General features: G+C 36.5%; 1 protein-coding gene across 3 annotated transcripts; it reads left to right on the top strand.

Moving 5' to 3' along the window:
* Positions 1–1,697: 1,697 nt before the first annotated feature.
* On the top strand, positions 1,698–13,130 carry LOC112186348. 3 transcript variants are annotated; one of them, XM_040513147.1, is made up of 4 exons: positions 1,698–2,181; positions 12,093–12,209; positions 12,654–12,753; positions 12,838–13,130. In XM_040513147.1, the coding sequence occupies exons 1-4, from the start codon at positions 1,897–1,899 to the stop codon at positions 12,981–12,983; spliced, it is 648 nt and encodes a 215-aa protein (XP_040369081.1). In that variant the 5' UTR covers positions 1,698–1,896; the 3' UTR covers positions 12,984–13,130. The 3 variants fall into 3 exon arrangements, with proteins under 3 accessions (XP_040369081.1, XP_040369083.1, XP_040369082.1); XM_040513149.1 differs by lacking the exon at positions 12,654–12,753 and having other exon boundaries at positions 12,847–13,130; XM_040513148.1 differs by lacking the exon at positions 12,654–12,753.
* Positions 13,131–16,253: the final 3,123 nt, after the last annotated feature.

Here is a 16,253-nt window from a genome sequence, read left to right as displayed (position 1 = left end):
CATTAGAGAGTTATTCTTGTATCAAAAACTACTATCACCATCAACAAAAGTTACTCTCACCACCGCAAAAAACTACTACCACCACCGCAAAAAACTACTTTCACCACCGATAAAAACTACTCTCACCAACATTAAAAACTACTACCACCACCACAAAAAGCTACAATCATCACCACCAAAAATTACTCTCACCAACAACAAAATATATTCTCATCAACATCAAAAATTCTTCTCACCAACAACAAAACGCTACTTTCACCAAAACCAATAGCTACTCTCACAAACTCCGAAAGCTACTATCACCAACATTGAAAACCGCTTCACTTGCTCTCTTTTGCCAGAATTCAACCACAAAAACAAAAGTACAAACCAAAATAAAACACCATCAGAAACAATGAGACATAAAATTAAGATCCAATTTCATTACCATAACTCAAAACAATACAAAAGCTACTCAGAAATCAAAACAATTGTAAAATTCATAGTAATTACCCAAATCAAAACCAAAACTATCAAACTGAATCAAAAAAACAATACAGGAGTTTCTGCCATTTCCAAAAACAGTAGCAATTCATGATTCAAACCACAAATCTATAAGAAAATCAAAAATTTAGCACAACGAAAACATAGACCGATCAATTCCAAATGCAGCCGAAGTTACCCGGGTCGAGATTGTATTGTACGAGTCGGAGTGAGCCGGGAACAAAGTCTCCACAACCACAGCAGCCATGCCCTCCCTAATGTGCTCGTCGGCGACCTCTTCTCCATAGGCGGCAGCCGCCGTCAAAGCCTGCTGAAAATCCAGGACTCCGACTAAACCCAGCCGCGCCAATTCGTTCACGTACGTCCTCACGCACGCAGGATCTTCTCAGAGGACTCAGAAATCGCCTGGAGGACCTTGCCCGGTGGCCGGACCCAATTTCCAAGAAGAAGAAGAGCAGGCGATTAGTCGGACACCGATCTGGAATCCTCTCAGGCTGAATTAGAGGACACCAACGACCTCGTATCTCAATGAGGAGAGCAAGGTCGCCGGAGTTGAACGACGCGGCGATATCGAAGACACCGATCAGATCAGATCAGATAATCTTCATCTTGAAAGGATGGCCGGAGCCTTAATCGACGATGGGGTGGCTGGGCTTTGGTCGGGTTTGTGTTGTGGTTCAATTGATGGTGACGGTGATGAGAGATGGTGGCTTTCCGGTGATTGCATAGGGAGGAGAAGAAGAAGAGAGATCGGGGAAGAGAGAGAGAGAGAGGGTTTCTTTTTGTTTTGGCCAGACATATCTTTTTCTTACACGAAGGGTAAAATTGTCAGGGTATAAATAATTTAAACATACAAGTGGCCTTATGTGTACAATAAAACTTTGGTGGCCTTATAATTAATTTAAGTTTCAAACTGACACTTGTGTGTAATTTTCAAAAAAAAAAAAAAAAACACCAAAACTATCCTAGTAAACAACCCGTAATCAATGAGCCGAAGGTGAGGGCTTACGAAACAAGCTCAATTGATTGGCTGACCAAATAAAATCTAGCGTTCCTGATCAAATACCTAAATTTGATGCAACCGGAACCCACTTACTCCGATAAAAGATTTATGTGCCTATTTACTCCATTTAAGTGCGAAATTACAATCTTACAATATACCAATTAATAAATTACAACTCTGCCACTCTGACTCTTAAACCACCTCTCTCTATTCCTCGATCCAAATCACAGACTCTCTCTCTTCTCTTTCTCCTCTCTCTCTCTCTCTCTCTCTCTCTCTCTTCTCCCCTCTCCGATTTCTCCTCCCGGCGGAGTCAAATGCTCCGACCCGAAATTCAAATCGCTTCGAGTCCTTGCCGGACTCTGACCGGAAGTAGCCAAATTTGACTTCGCGGTAACTCGAGTTGAATTATGGTCAATCAAGCTCCAACAAGCTCAGATATGGAGGAGAAGCCGTCGTCGAAGAGAGTCAAGTCAGAGGACGACCACGTGGCGAAGGAGGTGAAGACGGAGGAGGACCATTACGGTAGCAAAAGCTTGGATACTGCGAAAGCCGATAAGCTGGTGTGGCTGATGAAGCTACCGCAGACGGTGGCCAAGTCTTGGAACTCGCACCCTTCCTCCGATCCTCACCCCTTCGCCAAAGTAGCCCTCTCCCTTGATCCGCTCGAAACCGATAAGACCTCCTCTGTGCAGGTATTCGCTACTTCTCTCAATTCGATCATGTTCTTCTCTCAATCTTTTAGTTCTTCACAGATTTTATTGAATTAGAGCGAGTATTAGAAAGATTGCAGTTTTGTTGGCTCTGTGTTCTTCAGCAAAACACTAATTTGCATTGCAATTTGATCTGTCGAAGTTCTCTACTGTTTAGATGATTAGGATGAAAGCTGCATTGAAATAAGAATGGAGAATTACACAGCCTAGATTTTAGTTTCCTAGGGATTTTGTTTGTGACTGAATTTGTTTTTGAAGTACATACTTGTTCTCAATTTCTATTCTCTGGTGCTTACGAGTTACGACGGCTAAGGATTAAAATATATGTATCTACATATCTATCGGAACTTTGAAAAAGGGAGATATCTGAAATATTAGGGATATAAAAGAAAATATCTCGTTTTTTACAAAGTCAATTTATTGGAATTACATATAAATACATGTGAATGCCAACTTCATCTACATCCAAAAAGAGACTCTAGGTGGTTAAAAAGCCGCTCACTGGTGTACAGAAAATGCAATAATCAGACCAAGACATATGACCCATATAGTACGAATTGTAGTGATGAACATAATAGTTATAGATTTCTTTAGAGTTGCCGACTGTTTCCCTGACAAGGTAATAATAAGGATAAATCTAACTAGATGACTGATCATGTACTTCTCCATATTGATTATATCCATAAACGTCATAGCCAAATTGATTGTTGTCTTCATGAGATTCATTTGAGCTCATAGCCAAATATATACTTCTCACCCAAATTCTCTTTGAGGAGATTTGAGGAGATTTCCCCTCACCCATATTCATTTTGAGCCTTCGAGGAGATCTCTCCTCACACAAATTTGTATGTAGAGAATTACTTCTCACACATAATCACCTTGAGGGTATTTCTCCACACCTGAATTCTCCTCACCCAAATTTCTCTTAAGGAGATCTCTCTTTAGACATATTTGCATTTAGAGAATTACTGAGTTTTTTCTATTTTTTATTCATTTTTTTCATTATATTTTACAGATATTTCTTCACTTTATCAGGGATATATCCTAAATATCTAATATATCGGGGATATTTGATGATGTCAGAGAAATTTCGGGGGAAGCGGTAGAAGATAAGATATTAACCCCCTAAGATATATCGGTCCGTCGAAAAATGGAGTTATCGGGAAATATATCAGAAATATCACAGATATTTCAATCCTTACTTACGACTTTGAAATTTGCAATCAATTCAAAATGGAGGTTGCTGCGACTGAGGCTAGGATGAAGCCGAAGAGTTATTCTATGAACAAGTCGAAAGACTTTATTCGCATGTGCGTTTTTTTTTTTAGGCAAATCAAGGCAAGATTGCCGTGGAAGGGAAAGTAGATCACAGTTTGAGGAGTATGGGAAGGTGTGTCGTTCATTTATCCTTGCTTTCTTTGTGAGCTTGGGTGGCACCCAAATATTATTTTCATTCTTGCTTAGTTACAGGGTCTGTACAAAGTTATATGAAGCAGGGTTTAGTATATGATAGTTTGTGAGTTTACTATGTAGTGGAACTATTGTTAATTATCACAGTCAAAATATATTTGAAATTAAGCATGGTGCAGAATAGCACCAAGGAGGATACCATAGGCTTTGGGAATTTACCTATTTCTATATGTGGCTTGAAACTTTAAATTTTGTACAATTCTTTCCTTGTTATCCTTTGATTCTTATGTGCAACTGTAGTTTTTACTGGGAACTCAATATTTTTTTTATTGGCTTTTATTGAGGGGCAATAAACTTAGTTTATTACCCCCCAATAAACTTTTTATTGGGGACAATAAACATTTTATTAGGAGGCAATAAAAAGTTTATTGGGTATTGTTGGGGGGTAATAAAACGTGACTCCAGTGACCGAAATTTGGCGGTCGGTCACCAGAATCTGATCACCAGAAACAGGACTCTGGCGGCCGATCATCGGATTCCGGTAACCAACAGTGGGACTCCTGTCTCCTGTCACCGAAATCCGGTGAAGTCTCCAATGACTTCTCTCTCTCTCTCTCTCTATGTGACAAAGAGGAAGAGGGCAAAATTGTCCTAAAAATAAACAAAAAACAATAAAAATATACTTAATTGGATATTATGGCAAAAGATATGTAATTTATTGGGTAAGTGAGCAATCTCATAAGATGTTTGGGTAAGTGGGGTTAGTGTAGCTTAAATTTAGGTAAATTGACATTTTCCCCAAAATGTAACCTCCAACACTAGGTTATTTAGTGACATTATTGTTTACTTTGTAAATGAAAAGTTTTAAATTTAACTCATAGACTAATTGTTGTACATTCTCAATTGTTTATTAACATTTCTATTAAAAAAATGTTAATCTATAAACATATTGTTGGTCCTTGAAAAATGAAAACCATAAAGTTGTAGAGGTTTTTCCATCTTCTTTCTTATAAAAAAAATGTCTTTTGTTCAAGTATCAGTGTAGTAGGCCTTTTGGTTTGCTGAAGCCATAAAACGATCCGACTAGGGTGAGACAATAATAATGACTTAGCATACCGTAGCTTTACTTCAATAGCAAAACCATTATCTAGCCGGCGTCCAACCTAATCACAACAGACCAAAAGAAAACTAAAACAAACAAAAGAAATAAGACATCAACACCACCAAGCCCGCAAAACACCAACAACACCCCAACACTGATAAAGATAATCAAGGAAGTAGTGGCGTGGTCAAGAACAAAACTAGATTCCTCCTGAGATAATTGATAACACATTTACAGCAACCAAACTCACTCATGTAAAATTTGTATTTAAAAAGAGACTTCATCATACCTAATGATAGCTAAATTTAAAGCTATTGATTTTCCTTATTCTCCTGCAAATATGTCGATTGTAATATATGAGAATAAGGGTCTCCCGCAGGGGATTAAGTTAAACTAAAAGCTTCAACAAAAGTCACAAAATGTGACTGCAGTTCCTACTGAACAGCAGTCGAAAAATAAACTAATAAACTAACCAAAACAACCCATAAAAATACGAAAAATTATAGAGACGTACTAGACACACAAGGCGTCGAGCACACAAAATTTGGTGAATTTTGGAGTTGAATTGCTATATTAAATAAATATGGGAAAACAGAGAACAGAACGTAAAATAAAGAAAAGCTTATTTGAGAATGGTTGAGATCAAGATAATGAAACTAGCTAGGAAGGAAGTATCCACCCCCAACAATCACACACAACACACTTTGTCCAATTTACTACCAATTAACTTAGTTGAAGACACTCAGATTGGCTCGGTACGCTTGAGCACAACCTATTACTCTTTCTTACTTGTACGCTAGGCAGGAAGCGCTCTACACCTAGACTATTCCCAAACAATGCAACCTAAAGGTACGTTTATTAGATTAAACATGCAGAGATCATTAAGTTTGAAAAGAGTTTGAGCAATCACTAGGCATCGCAAATAACTTAGAGCCTTGCTAAACCTAGGGTTTTGTTTATTTGCTAGTGAAAACTACCAATTACTTCTCCAGACAATTTGAGGAATCCAACTATTGATCCGGGCATCAAACAATCAAAGTATTAGAACCCTAGCATGCATACTAAGTAGGCCTCCAAAGCATACAAACATTGAATTCATCAATGAGAAATTGGTAAACAAAACCTCAACTTTATTAATTGGAAAACAAATTGAATGTCAAAGCATGTTGTGGATCATGTCTAGGGGCTTCAACTGCCCCCTAACTACTGGGAATTTAGTTACACATAATGGGAATCAAAAACACAAAGGAGTTCATGGAGAAAGAAGACAACAAAATTCAGAAAATTGGAAAATACGGATCAACGATCGATCTCGGGAATTCCAACAATCAATCGTTTCTGGTGTGGTTTTGCAGTCTTGCTTCCTCTCAAGCTCTTGTGCGTCTATGCTTCTTTGTATGTGAGATGGTAGGTTTCTTCCGTGTCCAAGGAGAGATTTTATTCAGTTTGTAACCCTTTTCTTCTTTCCTTTTGGGACTCTAACTCCTTGGCTTCAACGGTAAGCTCCTTGATTAATGTTCTGATTGATTTAGGATTCATTGACATCATTCTATCCAATCGGAGCAGCCAAGAGAATTAATTGCTGAATATCTTTTTCTTCATGTTGCCTTAAGCTTCCTTGATTCATCAAGAGTCCACAATTCTCCATTATTTGCACATATCTCCTTCCTTTTGCTCTTATTTCTTTCCTTGCGTTGGAAAACCTAATAAACATAAAAACAACTAAATTAACCAGAAAATAAGATAAACTAACAAAGTAAATATGGGAATTAACAACATTATCATAGCATAATTATGCTCCTATCACCTAACAACCATACCATATTGATAAAATAATTTGGACTTCACAATTAAAATTAATTTACAATTCCATATAAACTTATTGGCAATGTCCTCAATTTCCCACAGTGGGATTCTCAACACACACAGCGCACTTGTGGAGAATTTTCAATTCATGCACGTGGACAACTTATATTAGGTGATACAAATACCTGTTGTTACAGGACATGCACACGTGGGATAACCCGCTCTGATACTAGATAAAGTAATCTAGGTTTCACAACCAGAATTAATTGGTAAGAGATGGAGTTAACCCAAATCTTTATAAACTCATAGGTAAGGTCATCATTTTCCCACATGTGAAATTCATATTCTCAACACACTCAGCACAACTAATCCAAAGTAATCTTACACTTTGATAATTTGATATGTATTTAGACACATGTGATGATTTCAATGAAAGTACATAACAAATTATCAAAGTGTAAGATAGATTCTAACACTATGCCAAAAAGTCCTTCAGACGACAGAAGTATTGTTTTTTGTCGTCTGAGTTTTTCAGACGACATAATTTTTTTTTTTGTCTGAATATAGACTAAAACCATACTCGTTCAATTTGAAAAAATGGTCAACATTCAGACAACACATTTATGTTGTTGTAAAAGATGATGATTTCCTATCTCAAATGTGGAGGGATATCCAAAATTTGATCAGGTATTTTTCCCTCTCAAATAGCCGAACTCTAGTTGACCAGAAAATGTTATGACATTTAGACAACATTTAAATGTCGTCTGAGTGTGGAGCTTGTTTGAAAATTTTCCAAGTTATTTTGACTTGTACATGCTTTTTTACATAGATCCCTCGCAATTAAGTTATTTTCTGTCCTTCTCACTCGATCAGCTATCTCAGCTAGACCTAGAACTCGCGAAACTGAAAACCTCAAAAACTAGCCTCTCTCTTTCTCACTCAGCTCTCTCAGATCTCGATTCTCACTCTCTCCTTCGTCTTCTCGCTCTCTCGATTCTTCTTCTTAGTGTCTCCCTCTTCTTAGTTTTGATTTTAGGATTTGATTTCGATTAGGTTTTCCTTCTATTTAGGGTTGGGGTGATTAGATTTTACTTTTCCTCTTATCCTCATCAAAATGACGAACATTGTTCGGTGTTCCAATTACTGAAAACCCAGACCTCTCTCTCTCTAACTCTCAACCTCCTTCACTGTCGACGGCAGCGAAACGGCGGCATTCAGTGACTCTTGTCTTGGTCTCTCCATGAATCTGAAGTGAATCACTTAGGCTGTGTTTGGATAAGGGACTATATGGAGGGAGATGACTTTTCGCGGGGATTCTAATATCCCTCTGGCAAAAAACTTCAGAGGTACATGAATGACCTGGGATTTTAAGAGAAGGATATTAGGAGGGATCTTTATTAACGAGAATCCCTTGTATGAGTTCCACCTCCTTAGGCGTAACTTTGAAGTTCCTAAAACCACAGCAACGTGATCGGACCACCTTGATTTCTCGTGAATTCCTATCCTTGAATCGCTGATTCTCAAGTTTGTTCTACACTCTGTGCTTGTGTTTCTCTTTGGAATCTAGGGTTGTATGGTTGAGTTTTGCGTTTCTCGCTCTCTAATTTGGGCGATCTATGGTTATGTGTTTATTATACTTGATAGTTTTTCAATTTCTTCCTATGCTTTTGTTTATCAAATTTGATGTGATTGGGCTGCTAGCTTGTATTTGTTTCTGGGATATGAGACTTGTTCTGAGTTTTCTGGGTTGTGTTTTTGGGTATTGGGGATTGTGTTTGAGGTATCTGTAATGTGTTTGAGAAGCTAAGCGCCTTCTTCTTCTTCACAGAGAACGAGAAAGAGAAGAAGAAGCTCTCAACTCTATTTCAGTCTTTCTATTCAATTGGAATCGATTTTCTTTCAGTAATTGCGAATAGAAACCGTCATTGGTTCAGTCACTGATATTATCTCTACAACCTCTTTACTCAATGTGGTTTGGTTTGTAGGTCTGTGTTTGTAACCTGTGTATGCCTATATAAATAAAGTTTTACATTCATGTTCATGACCCATTACTGAGCATTACTTTTCTTTGGCTATCATAATATGTATATGTCAGTACTTTGATCGAATTTTTATAATGTTTCAGGATAGGAGAGAGAATTTTAGAATATGTATATGTAACTGAATGTTTAAAGCTTAGAGGCAATCTTAGACCATAAATTAAGCACTGTACCTTAGTGGCCGATGTTTGAATACATTGTTGCATTAGATACTTTGTGCCACTTCTCAGAACCTCAGTTAATATTGGTGCCACATATTTGTTCTTTCACTTGGCACAAGTAATTTTGTGACGCCATAGCTACGCTAGCTAGGTAGGCAGCTACATAGGCAAAGTGCCTTTCACTCTAGCTGTACATTACAAGCGTCAAAGAGAGACGTACTTACATATACCTTGTTAGGAATTTGCAGTTACCAGAGTAGCATCCATCAACAATTTTAATGAACATATAAAAGAAGGGATTTCAGTGTTCCTTCTCTTGATTGATCTGTTTTTGCAAGCCATGTTATTATGTAGTTGTGTTAATCAAGAATCTTGGTAGCAAGCAACAAGTTAAGGTTCAGTTTAACTACAAGGGTCAATGTCCAACATCTTTGTTCTTGGGTGCTGTGTGCCATGTTGTAACATAACCTGCAGTAAGATTAAGGTTTTTCTCAATGTCTCTTTGCTTTAGAACTTTTGTTATATTTCTACTTGTTCTTTGTGTTTGTATGATCTTTGTTGCGGACGTTTTCCTTTTGTTACTTTTGTTCTCTGTGCTTTGCTCTGTGATTATTTCTTTGGGTTGCCTATGAGGTAGTTCTTGTATGTGCTTTTCAATCTTTTGATGTTTCGGTATTATTGCACAAATGGGTCTTAGTTTTCTATGGTTGCTATTTATGCAAGTTTTCATTGTTTGATTTTAGTTTCCGCATGGGCATGTTTATTTGTATCAAATTCGAATCATAGTATTGGCCCGCCCGACCATATTTTCCTGGATTTTAAAGCAGTTGTACTCGCTTATACATCTAGGAGTTGTGGACTTAGATCCATCCATAACAATGTTCATCATTCTGCCTTTTAGCTACTGCGAAGGCTACAACTTTAGGAACTAACTATAGAGATCCATTGCTACTACATTTCCTATGGTTAATTTTCTAAAGCTTGTTTTCTCTTCCCGTTTCATTTTGTTTTGGCAAAGCTTTAAGCATTTAATTTAGCATTTTCTGAGGTTATAGAGAGGGTGAGAAACACCAAAGTCCACAAAGCCATACCAATAGTGTTCCGTATGTAGTGGTTTGTTTTGTTCTCTTTTGTGTGGTTTTTGGTTTTATAACTTAAATATGAATGACCTTTTCTTCTTCTCTTCTACCTTTTGAGGTCCCCTGGCATGACATAACAAAAAAGTTGTGAAGTAACCTGGCATGATACATTAGGTTGTTGATTATTGGTTGGCCTTGTTTGTTTTTACTAAAAATGGGTATCTGGAAAATAACATGCGTTTTCTTGGCCTTGGTCTCTCTACTTCTATTTACATTCTACTTCTTGTACCATTGAACTTCATGGTCCTTTCTTGGATCAAAGCAAGAGTAGTACTTCAAAGGAAACATGTCACTGGTTGTTGAAACTCATGTATTTATGGTATAATACATATAGAAAATGTTGTTGTTCCTTCTAAAAAAAAGTTATCGCCTCATGAAGAAGGAGCTAGTTTAGACTTGTCTACATGGCATACTTGGTCTTCTCTTGCACAAATTATTTCCTTCGTCTTCTACTATATAGTTTTCTTCTTTGGCATACTATCTTCTAGTATATATATTTTCTAGTATGCATATTTAAATTAAGGGTTAAATACTATTTACTCCTTGAACTTTCAAGGAAAAAACAGTTCAGTCCCTGCCTTTTCAATTTCACACGTTTACTCCCTCGTCTCTCAATTTTAAACCAATAGGTCCATTCCGTCAAAAAACTCTATTAAAATGTCTATTATACCCTCAGTTCATCTTTTTTCTTTTTCTTAATTTTTTTTTATCTTTTTTTTTCCTTTTCTGTTTATCTCTTCTTCTTTTACCTCTCTTCTCCTTCAACATCAAAATTTCTAAAGCGACCAAATCAATCCGAAACACAAAACCTCTCTTCATCTGCTCAATCAAAAAAAGGAAAAAAAAACAAAACAAAAGAGAAAAAAATCTTTTCAAAAAAAATTAATTAATTAATTAAAAAATTTGAGGGTAGAATAGACATTTTTGGTCGGAGAATAACAAATTGGACCTATTGGTCCAAAGTTGAGAGATGAGGGAGTAAACGTGTGAAATTGAAAAGGCAGTGACTGAACTGTTTTTTCCCTGAAAGTTCAGGGAGTAAACAGTATTTAACCCTTAAATTAACCATGCTCACAAATGAGATTGTGAAAATTCTAGTATGCGTACCTTTTGAGGTCTACTGTTTGTATAAAGCAAGTCCCTAACCATAGTCATTGCCAGGTAGTTTACGAAATTATGATTTGTACTCTTGCATGAGATGATGGTGATGGTGATAGTAAAATTAATGATGGACACATCTTATGCGTAACATAGAATAACGGAATAGATCTAACATATATATAATCTTACTGGTTGGCCATGAATCATAAGAGAGCAAGAATGTTTTCCTGTGATGGTAATCAGTGCACTTGATGAATTCACACACTGGATTTTGGGTTACTTTGTGTCTGTATACGGTTTTTCTAACTGAGGAATTGTTATGTGATATGTATTTACAGATTTTGTGTTAAAGATGATATAATCATTTATGGTTCCTTCGTTTTGACTATGCTTATTTTTAAAAAATCTATGCAACAAAACTGCTCGGGGAGATATATTTCAGGCCAGAGAGTGATCTTGCTTGAGCACCTTTGTAAGCTTCTGTCATCAATTACATATGAAATTATCTGTATGCCACAGCCTAAATGGCATCATTTAGTCGTCCTTCCCTCAGCTCTGTGCTTCCATACATCTTCAATCTTCAAGTAATATCTTTATAATAGTTGCCATGAATTATATATTCCTAGTTGTTCTTTTCATAAAAAGCTTTCTATGTTGGGGAATTAAATTATTTATTGCCTTTATGATTAAAGTTTGCCTTTGTTTGGCACTTATTCCTTCTATGTTTTACTTGGACAGCTTTCAAACCTTTGCGCGGGTGACCATAACATTTTAAAGACATGGTACTTCTTTTCTGTTTGAATTTTATATCCATATTTTCGTCCCTGATTAACATTTAGTTACCGACTCTTCATTGACTTTACTGAATTGGTGTGATTAACAGACCTTAGAATAGGTTAAAAAAATTTCACCAAAAAATAAATAAATAAATAAAGAGGTTAGAAAAGGAAAGAAAAAGAAACTTGTTGATGTTCTTCTATAGTGGAGTGCTTGATGATGGTTAGTTAATGTAAATGGTGGAATTGTAATGTGTTGGAAACTTTCTAGCCTTTTTTGGCTCTAGTCTTTCAAATCTAGTATTTGCAAGTCCATATACTTTTTTTTTTTTGCTCATTTGTGTACACAACCTTTTCAGGATGGAAATACAAATGGGGTAAATGGAAATAATGTTGACTGGGATACTGAAGATGAGCTTGACGAGATTGAAAATTTCACTTTATCTTCTTCTTCAGCTAATCTGGGCCCTGGGGAGGTAATTGTTTTCTTATGTGATTTTTGTTAAATTTAAGTAAGCTTATTAAATAGTGCGACGAATTCTATGTGGCTTTAAGACTTGAAAATGTTTTGAGATCAATGAAATGAATCTATAGTGTGGTAGGTTTCATTTGAGCCTAGATGAAATGCTTTCCTAGCAAACTGAAGGACTCTGTTTCCTGGAATTCATATGACCACTCTTTTTCTTCTTTACTTTTACCATGCCTTCTTGCTGTATTGACTAATTTGGTTTCCCATGTGCACACTATAATCCTCTTTTGTCTTATTAATTTTTATGGCTTTGATGAACTTCCAAACATATAAATGATACAAGATAAATATGCACAAAAGTATACATTCAGAAGCACGCATGATATTTAGACAGAGATATAGTATACATTTGATTCTGAACATGCAATTCCTTTGTTTTTTCCTCCAATAGAGGAGCTCATCTCTAGGACCTTCCAATACAAAAGTTTTTGGTCATTTTGTTAGCATGGGATTTTCTCAAAAAATGGTTGCCAGAGCTATTCAAGAACATGGTTAGAGGACTGTACCATATCATTTTGTGTGGTTTATATTCGGATTGCTTCAGTTTTACCATATTTAACACACTACTTTGATAGCATATCCAGGTGAGGAAGACGCCGATTCAATTCTGGAAAGCCTCCTCTTACATGACCACTTCTATGATTCGGGTGATTCCATTCGATCAGATTGTGAAACTGGTACAACAGTACAGCTAGCTAGTTCTTTATTAACTTGTGTCTAGTAGAAATTCTTCCTTCATTAAGCATTTGGACTTGTTTGCAGATCTAGATTATTAGTAGATATGGGTCATTTTGAACTGATGTTCATGATTAGGTTTGTGTACATAAGACAATGGTGGATTAATGAAAATTGCAATGAATGATTTTGGATGTGGATTTTATGGTTTCATACTTTCATGAATGGACAATTTTAATTTCTAGAATACATGCATACCAATTGTAACAGGGGACTACTAATGTGTGTTATATCAAATTGCAAGCTACAACAAAACCACACCAAAATGTATGGTTGGAGCTGTACAAAAACAACGCAAAAACCAATTAGAAGTCTAGTGTCATTTTGGCGTTGGTACAACAGAAAATTGTAGTCTAAATGGAAAAACAACAATAGAAGTTAGAAGAAAATGTTGGCTAAAGCATATAACAACAACAAATAAGTGTGGTTAGACTTAACCAAAGACAATATAAAAGACCTACAATTTGTGGTCTCTTTTATATTCAGACCACAAATATTTGTTGTGTTAATAACCTCAAACGACATAAATCTGTCTTGCAAATATGCTTCACACAACATAATTTACAAAAGACTGTGGTTGTTTTGTTTCTCATACAACACAAAACTGTTGTGTTACTGCTTTTAAAGATACAGATCACAATTGTCCCAAAATGCAAAACTCATCAGACGACACAAGATAATATCAGACGACAGACTGATACCCCCAAGACACTACACGGTACTAGATGACATATTTTGGTTAGTTCAGACAACATAACAGTTCTGTCGTCTGAAGGCCTTTTTGGCATAGTGTAAGTTGAATTACCAAAGTAATATTTTTCAAAAGTATATAGGTGAGTTACATGTCGAATGAGTTACAATTGAGTGACGATAAGATATTTTTTGCTTAAAGAATAAATAGCTATAGTTTTTAGCTTATAAAAGCAGCATCTTCCCAAACACAGTTTGCTGATTAGCTTATTCGTCAATTGTCAAGCATATTTGTATATACATTAAGTCACCCCAAACTGGGCTTATGTTTTATGATGCTTGTGATTATCTCAAAACGAGCTGAAATAACATGATTATACTATGTAAGTGATAATGCCAAAAAAAAGAAGAGGAAATCATAAGTAGCTGCTCTCTGTGAGTTAACCCTAAGAAAATCCTCAGTAGTCGTTCTCTGCATCTATCTCTGTTATGATGAGCTCTATTGATGATGTTGCAATGAGCTTTGCTACCTCGTTGGCAGTAGTTGACGGTGACGGTCTGATTAATGTCGGATGTTTGGTAGAAGGCGGGATTAATCATTCAACTCAAGTGTACTGCTAGGTAACTTATGCATAAGGTGGTGGATATCAGAGATCTGCACAACCATCTACGCCGTATCTGAGTTCTTAATAAAAAATTCTGAGTACAGGGGAAAGCTCAAGACATCTTGCTTCTTTCTTTTGAAGATCATGGAGACAAGTGTAAGGTTCTCCGCGAAGGTCCCTATAATAATGCTAGATCCCTAACGGTTGATTATGATAGTGCAACACCGATCAATAAGATTTCTTTCAATTCTCTATGTTATTGGGTTTGGATTCAAAATATGCAATCACTCTTTGAGGAAAAAGAAACCATTGCTCATAATCTCCATCGCAGGGTACCTACCTAGAATTAGATGAGAAATTGTTTAACAACAAAAGGGATGTTAGGCTTAGGGTTTGACATGACATTTCTAAACTTGTCATTCTTAAGAAAGTTTTGAACCTAGCACCTGATGAGAAATTGATTAACAACAAGATGGATGTTAGGCTTAGGGTTTGTCATGACATTTCTAAACCTGTCATTCTTAAGAAAGTTTTGAACCTGGCACCTGGTGCAGATAAATAAATCTCATTCTTTTATAAAAATTGGTGGGGAGATGTCATACCAGTGGATTGGACTTCCATACTTCTAGGGAATGTAAGCAACATTCCGAGGAAGCCACTCAAGCAGTTGTTTCGACTTTTTTGAAAGTAAGGTTTAAGTTCAAGAAAATATTGTTTCAAATGGGTGAGACCTGTTTTAAGTTCTCTTCTCAGGTACCTAGCTTTGTAGTTAACCCTATTTTTGCTAACCTGTAGCAAGTGTCACGCCCCTGATTTTTAACACAAATAAAAATCGATATATAATCTCATAATTATACATGCGAAATCGTTCAGTCATCAATACAAAATACCTGGAAACTTTTTCCCTTTTAAACCAATTACATATTGATGCCCTGAACTCAATGTGTCAATATTGACCCGCTCCACAAAGTCATATATTACATAAGCTTACGAATTAAATTGTCAACAACAAAATAAAACGTAAATGCTCCTAAGAGCTCACTACAAGCGGAAGTCTTAATAACGGTAAAGTCACAAAAATGGCTTCCTACCATAAAGCTGCTAGCACGCTACCTCAGATTCAGCCACGATTTCCCTGACCTGCAGGATTAACCCCTACATAGTTTAAATGGTGCACCGAGTTGTCACACAACAAACCTGGTAAGCTTTTGCAAGCCCGTATGAGTAACTCAAAACAAAACACCACACAACGCAAGCCAAAACGAGGAAAACCTTTCAACTCGAGAATAAAGAAACATACCATGCTTCCCAAAACAATACTCTTTTCCCAAAAAAAAACAACGAAAGTCACACCGTGACAAAATCATATAAATCGTTAACCTAACAATTCAAATATGATAAATCGATCCAACCTGGATAAAACAATAAATCGGTCCAACCTGGATAAAATAATGAATCGGTCCAACCTGGACAAAATAATGAATCGGTCCAACCTGGACAAGATAATGAATCAGTCCAACCTGGACAAAATATGCACCCAGGAGTCTTAAGTAACCTACTTAGATCCATGAGGTACGATGGCAGACAGACTAGAGTTCTAACTGAATAGTAACCTGTCACCCGACCAAGATTCAACCTTACGATATAACGTTGCCATGAGGATGCAACCTGCAACCCCGGATCCTGAGGCCACCCTGACCCTTAGATCAAAACATTAAACGAGTCGCACTGGACCCAAAATGTTAAATCAAATCAAACGGATAAATCACAATTTGTGATTCTCAAATCCTCAGACCACAGGTCGTCAGATTGAAACATTTAAAATGGTCATACCAGACTTGAAAATATTACCCAACCCAAAAGGAGAAATCACAACCTGCAATCCTCAAATCCTCAAACACTTTTCAAAACAATAGAAATACAATTTCCCACCATAATTGTTTTCCGAAAAGTCACATCAC

Source organism: Rosa chinensis, chromosome 2 (assembly GCF_002994745.2).
Source record: "Rosa chinensis cultivar Old Blush chromosome 2, RchiOBHm-V2, whole genome shotgun sequence".
NCBI classification, from domain to species: Eukaryota; Viridiplantae; Streptophyta; class Magnoliopsida; order Rosales; family Rosaceae; genus Rosa; species Rosa chinensis.
Note: the sequence above shows the minus strand (reverse complement) of the source record. Positions and strands in the feature narration are given on the sequence as shown.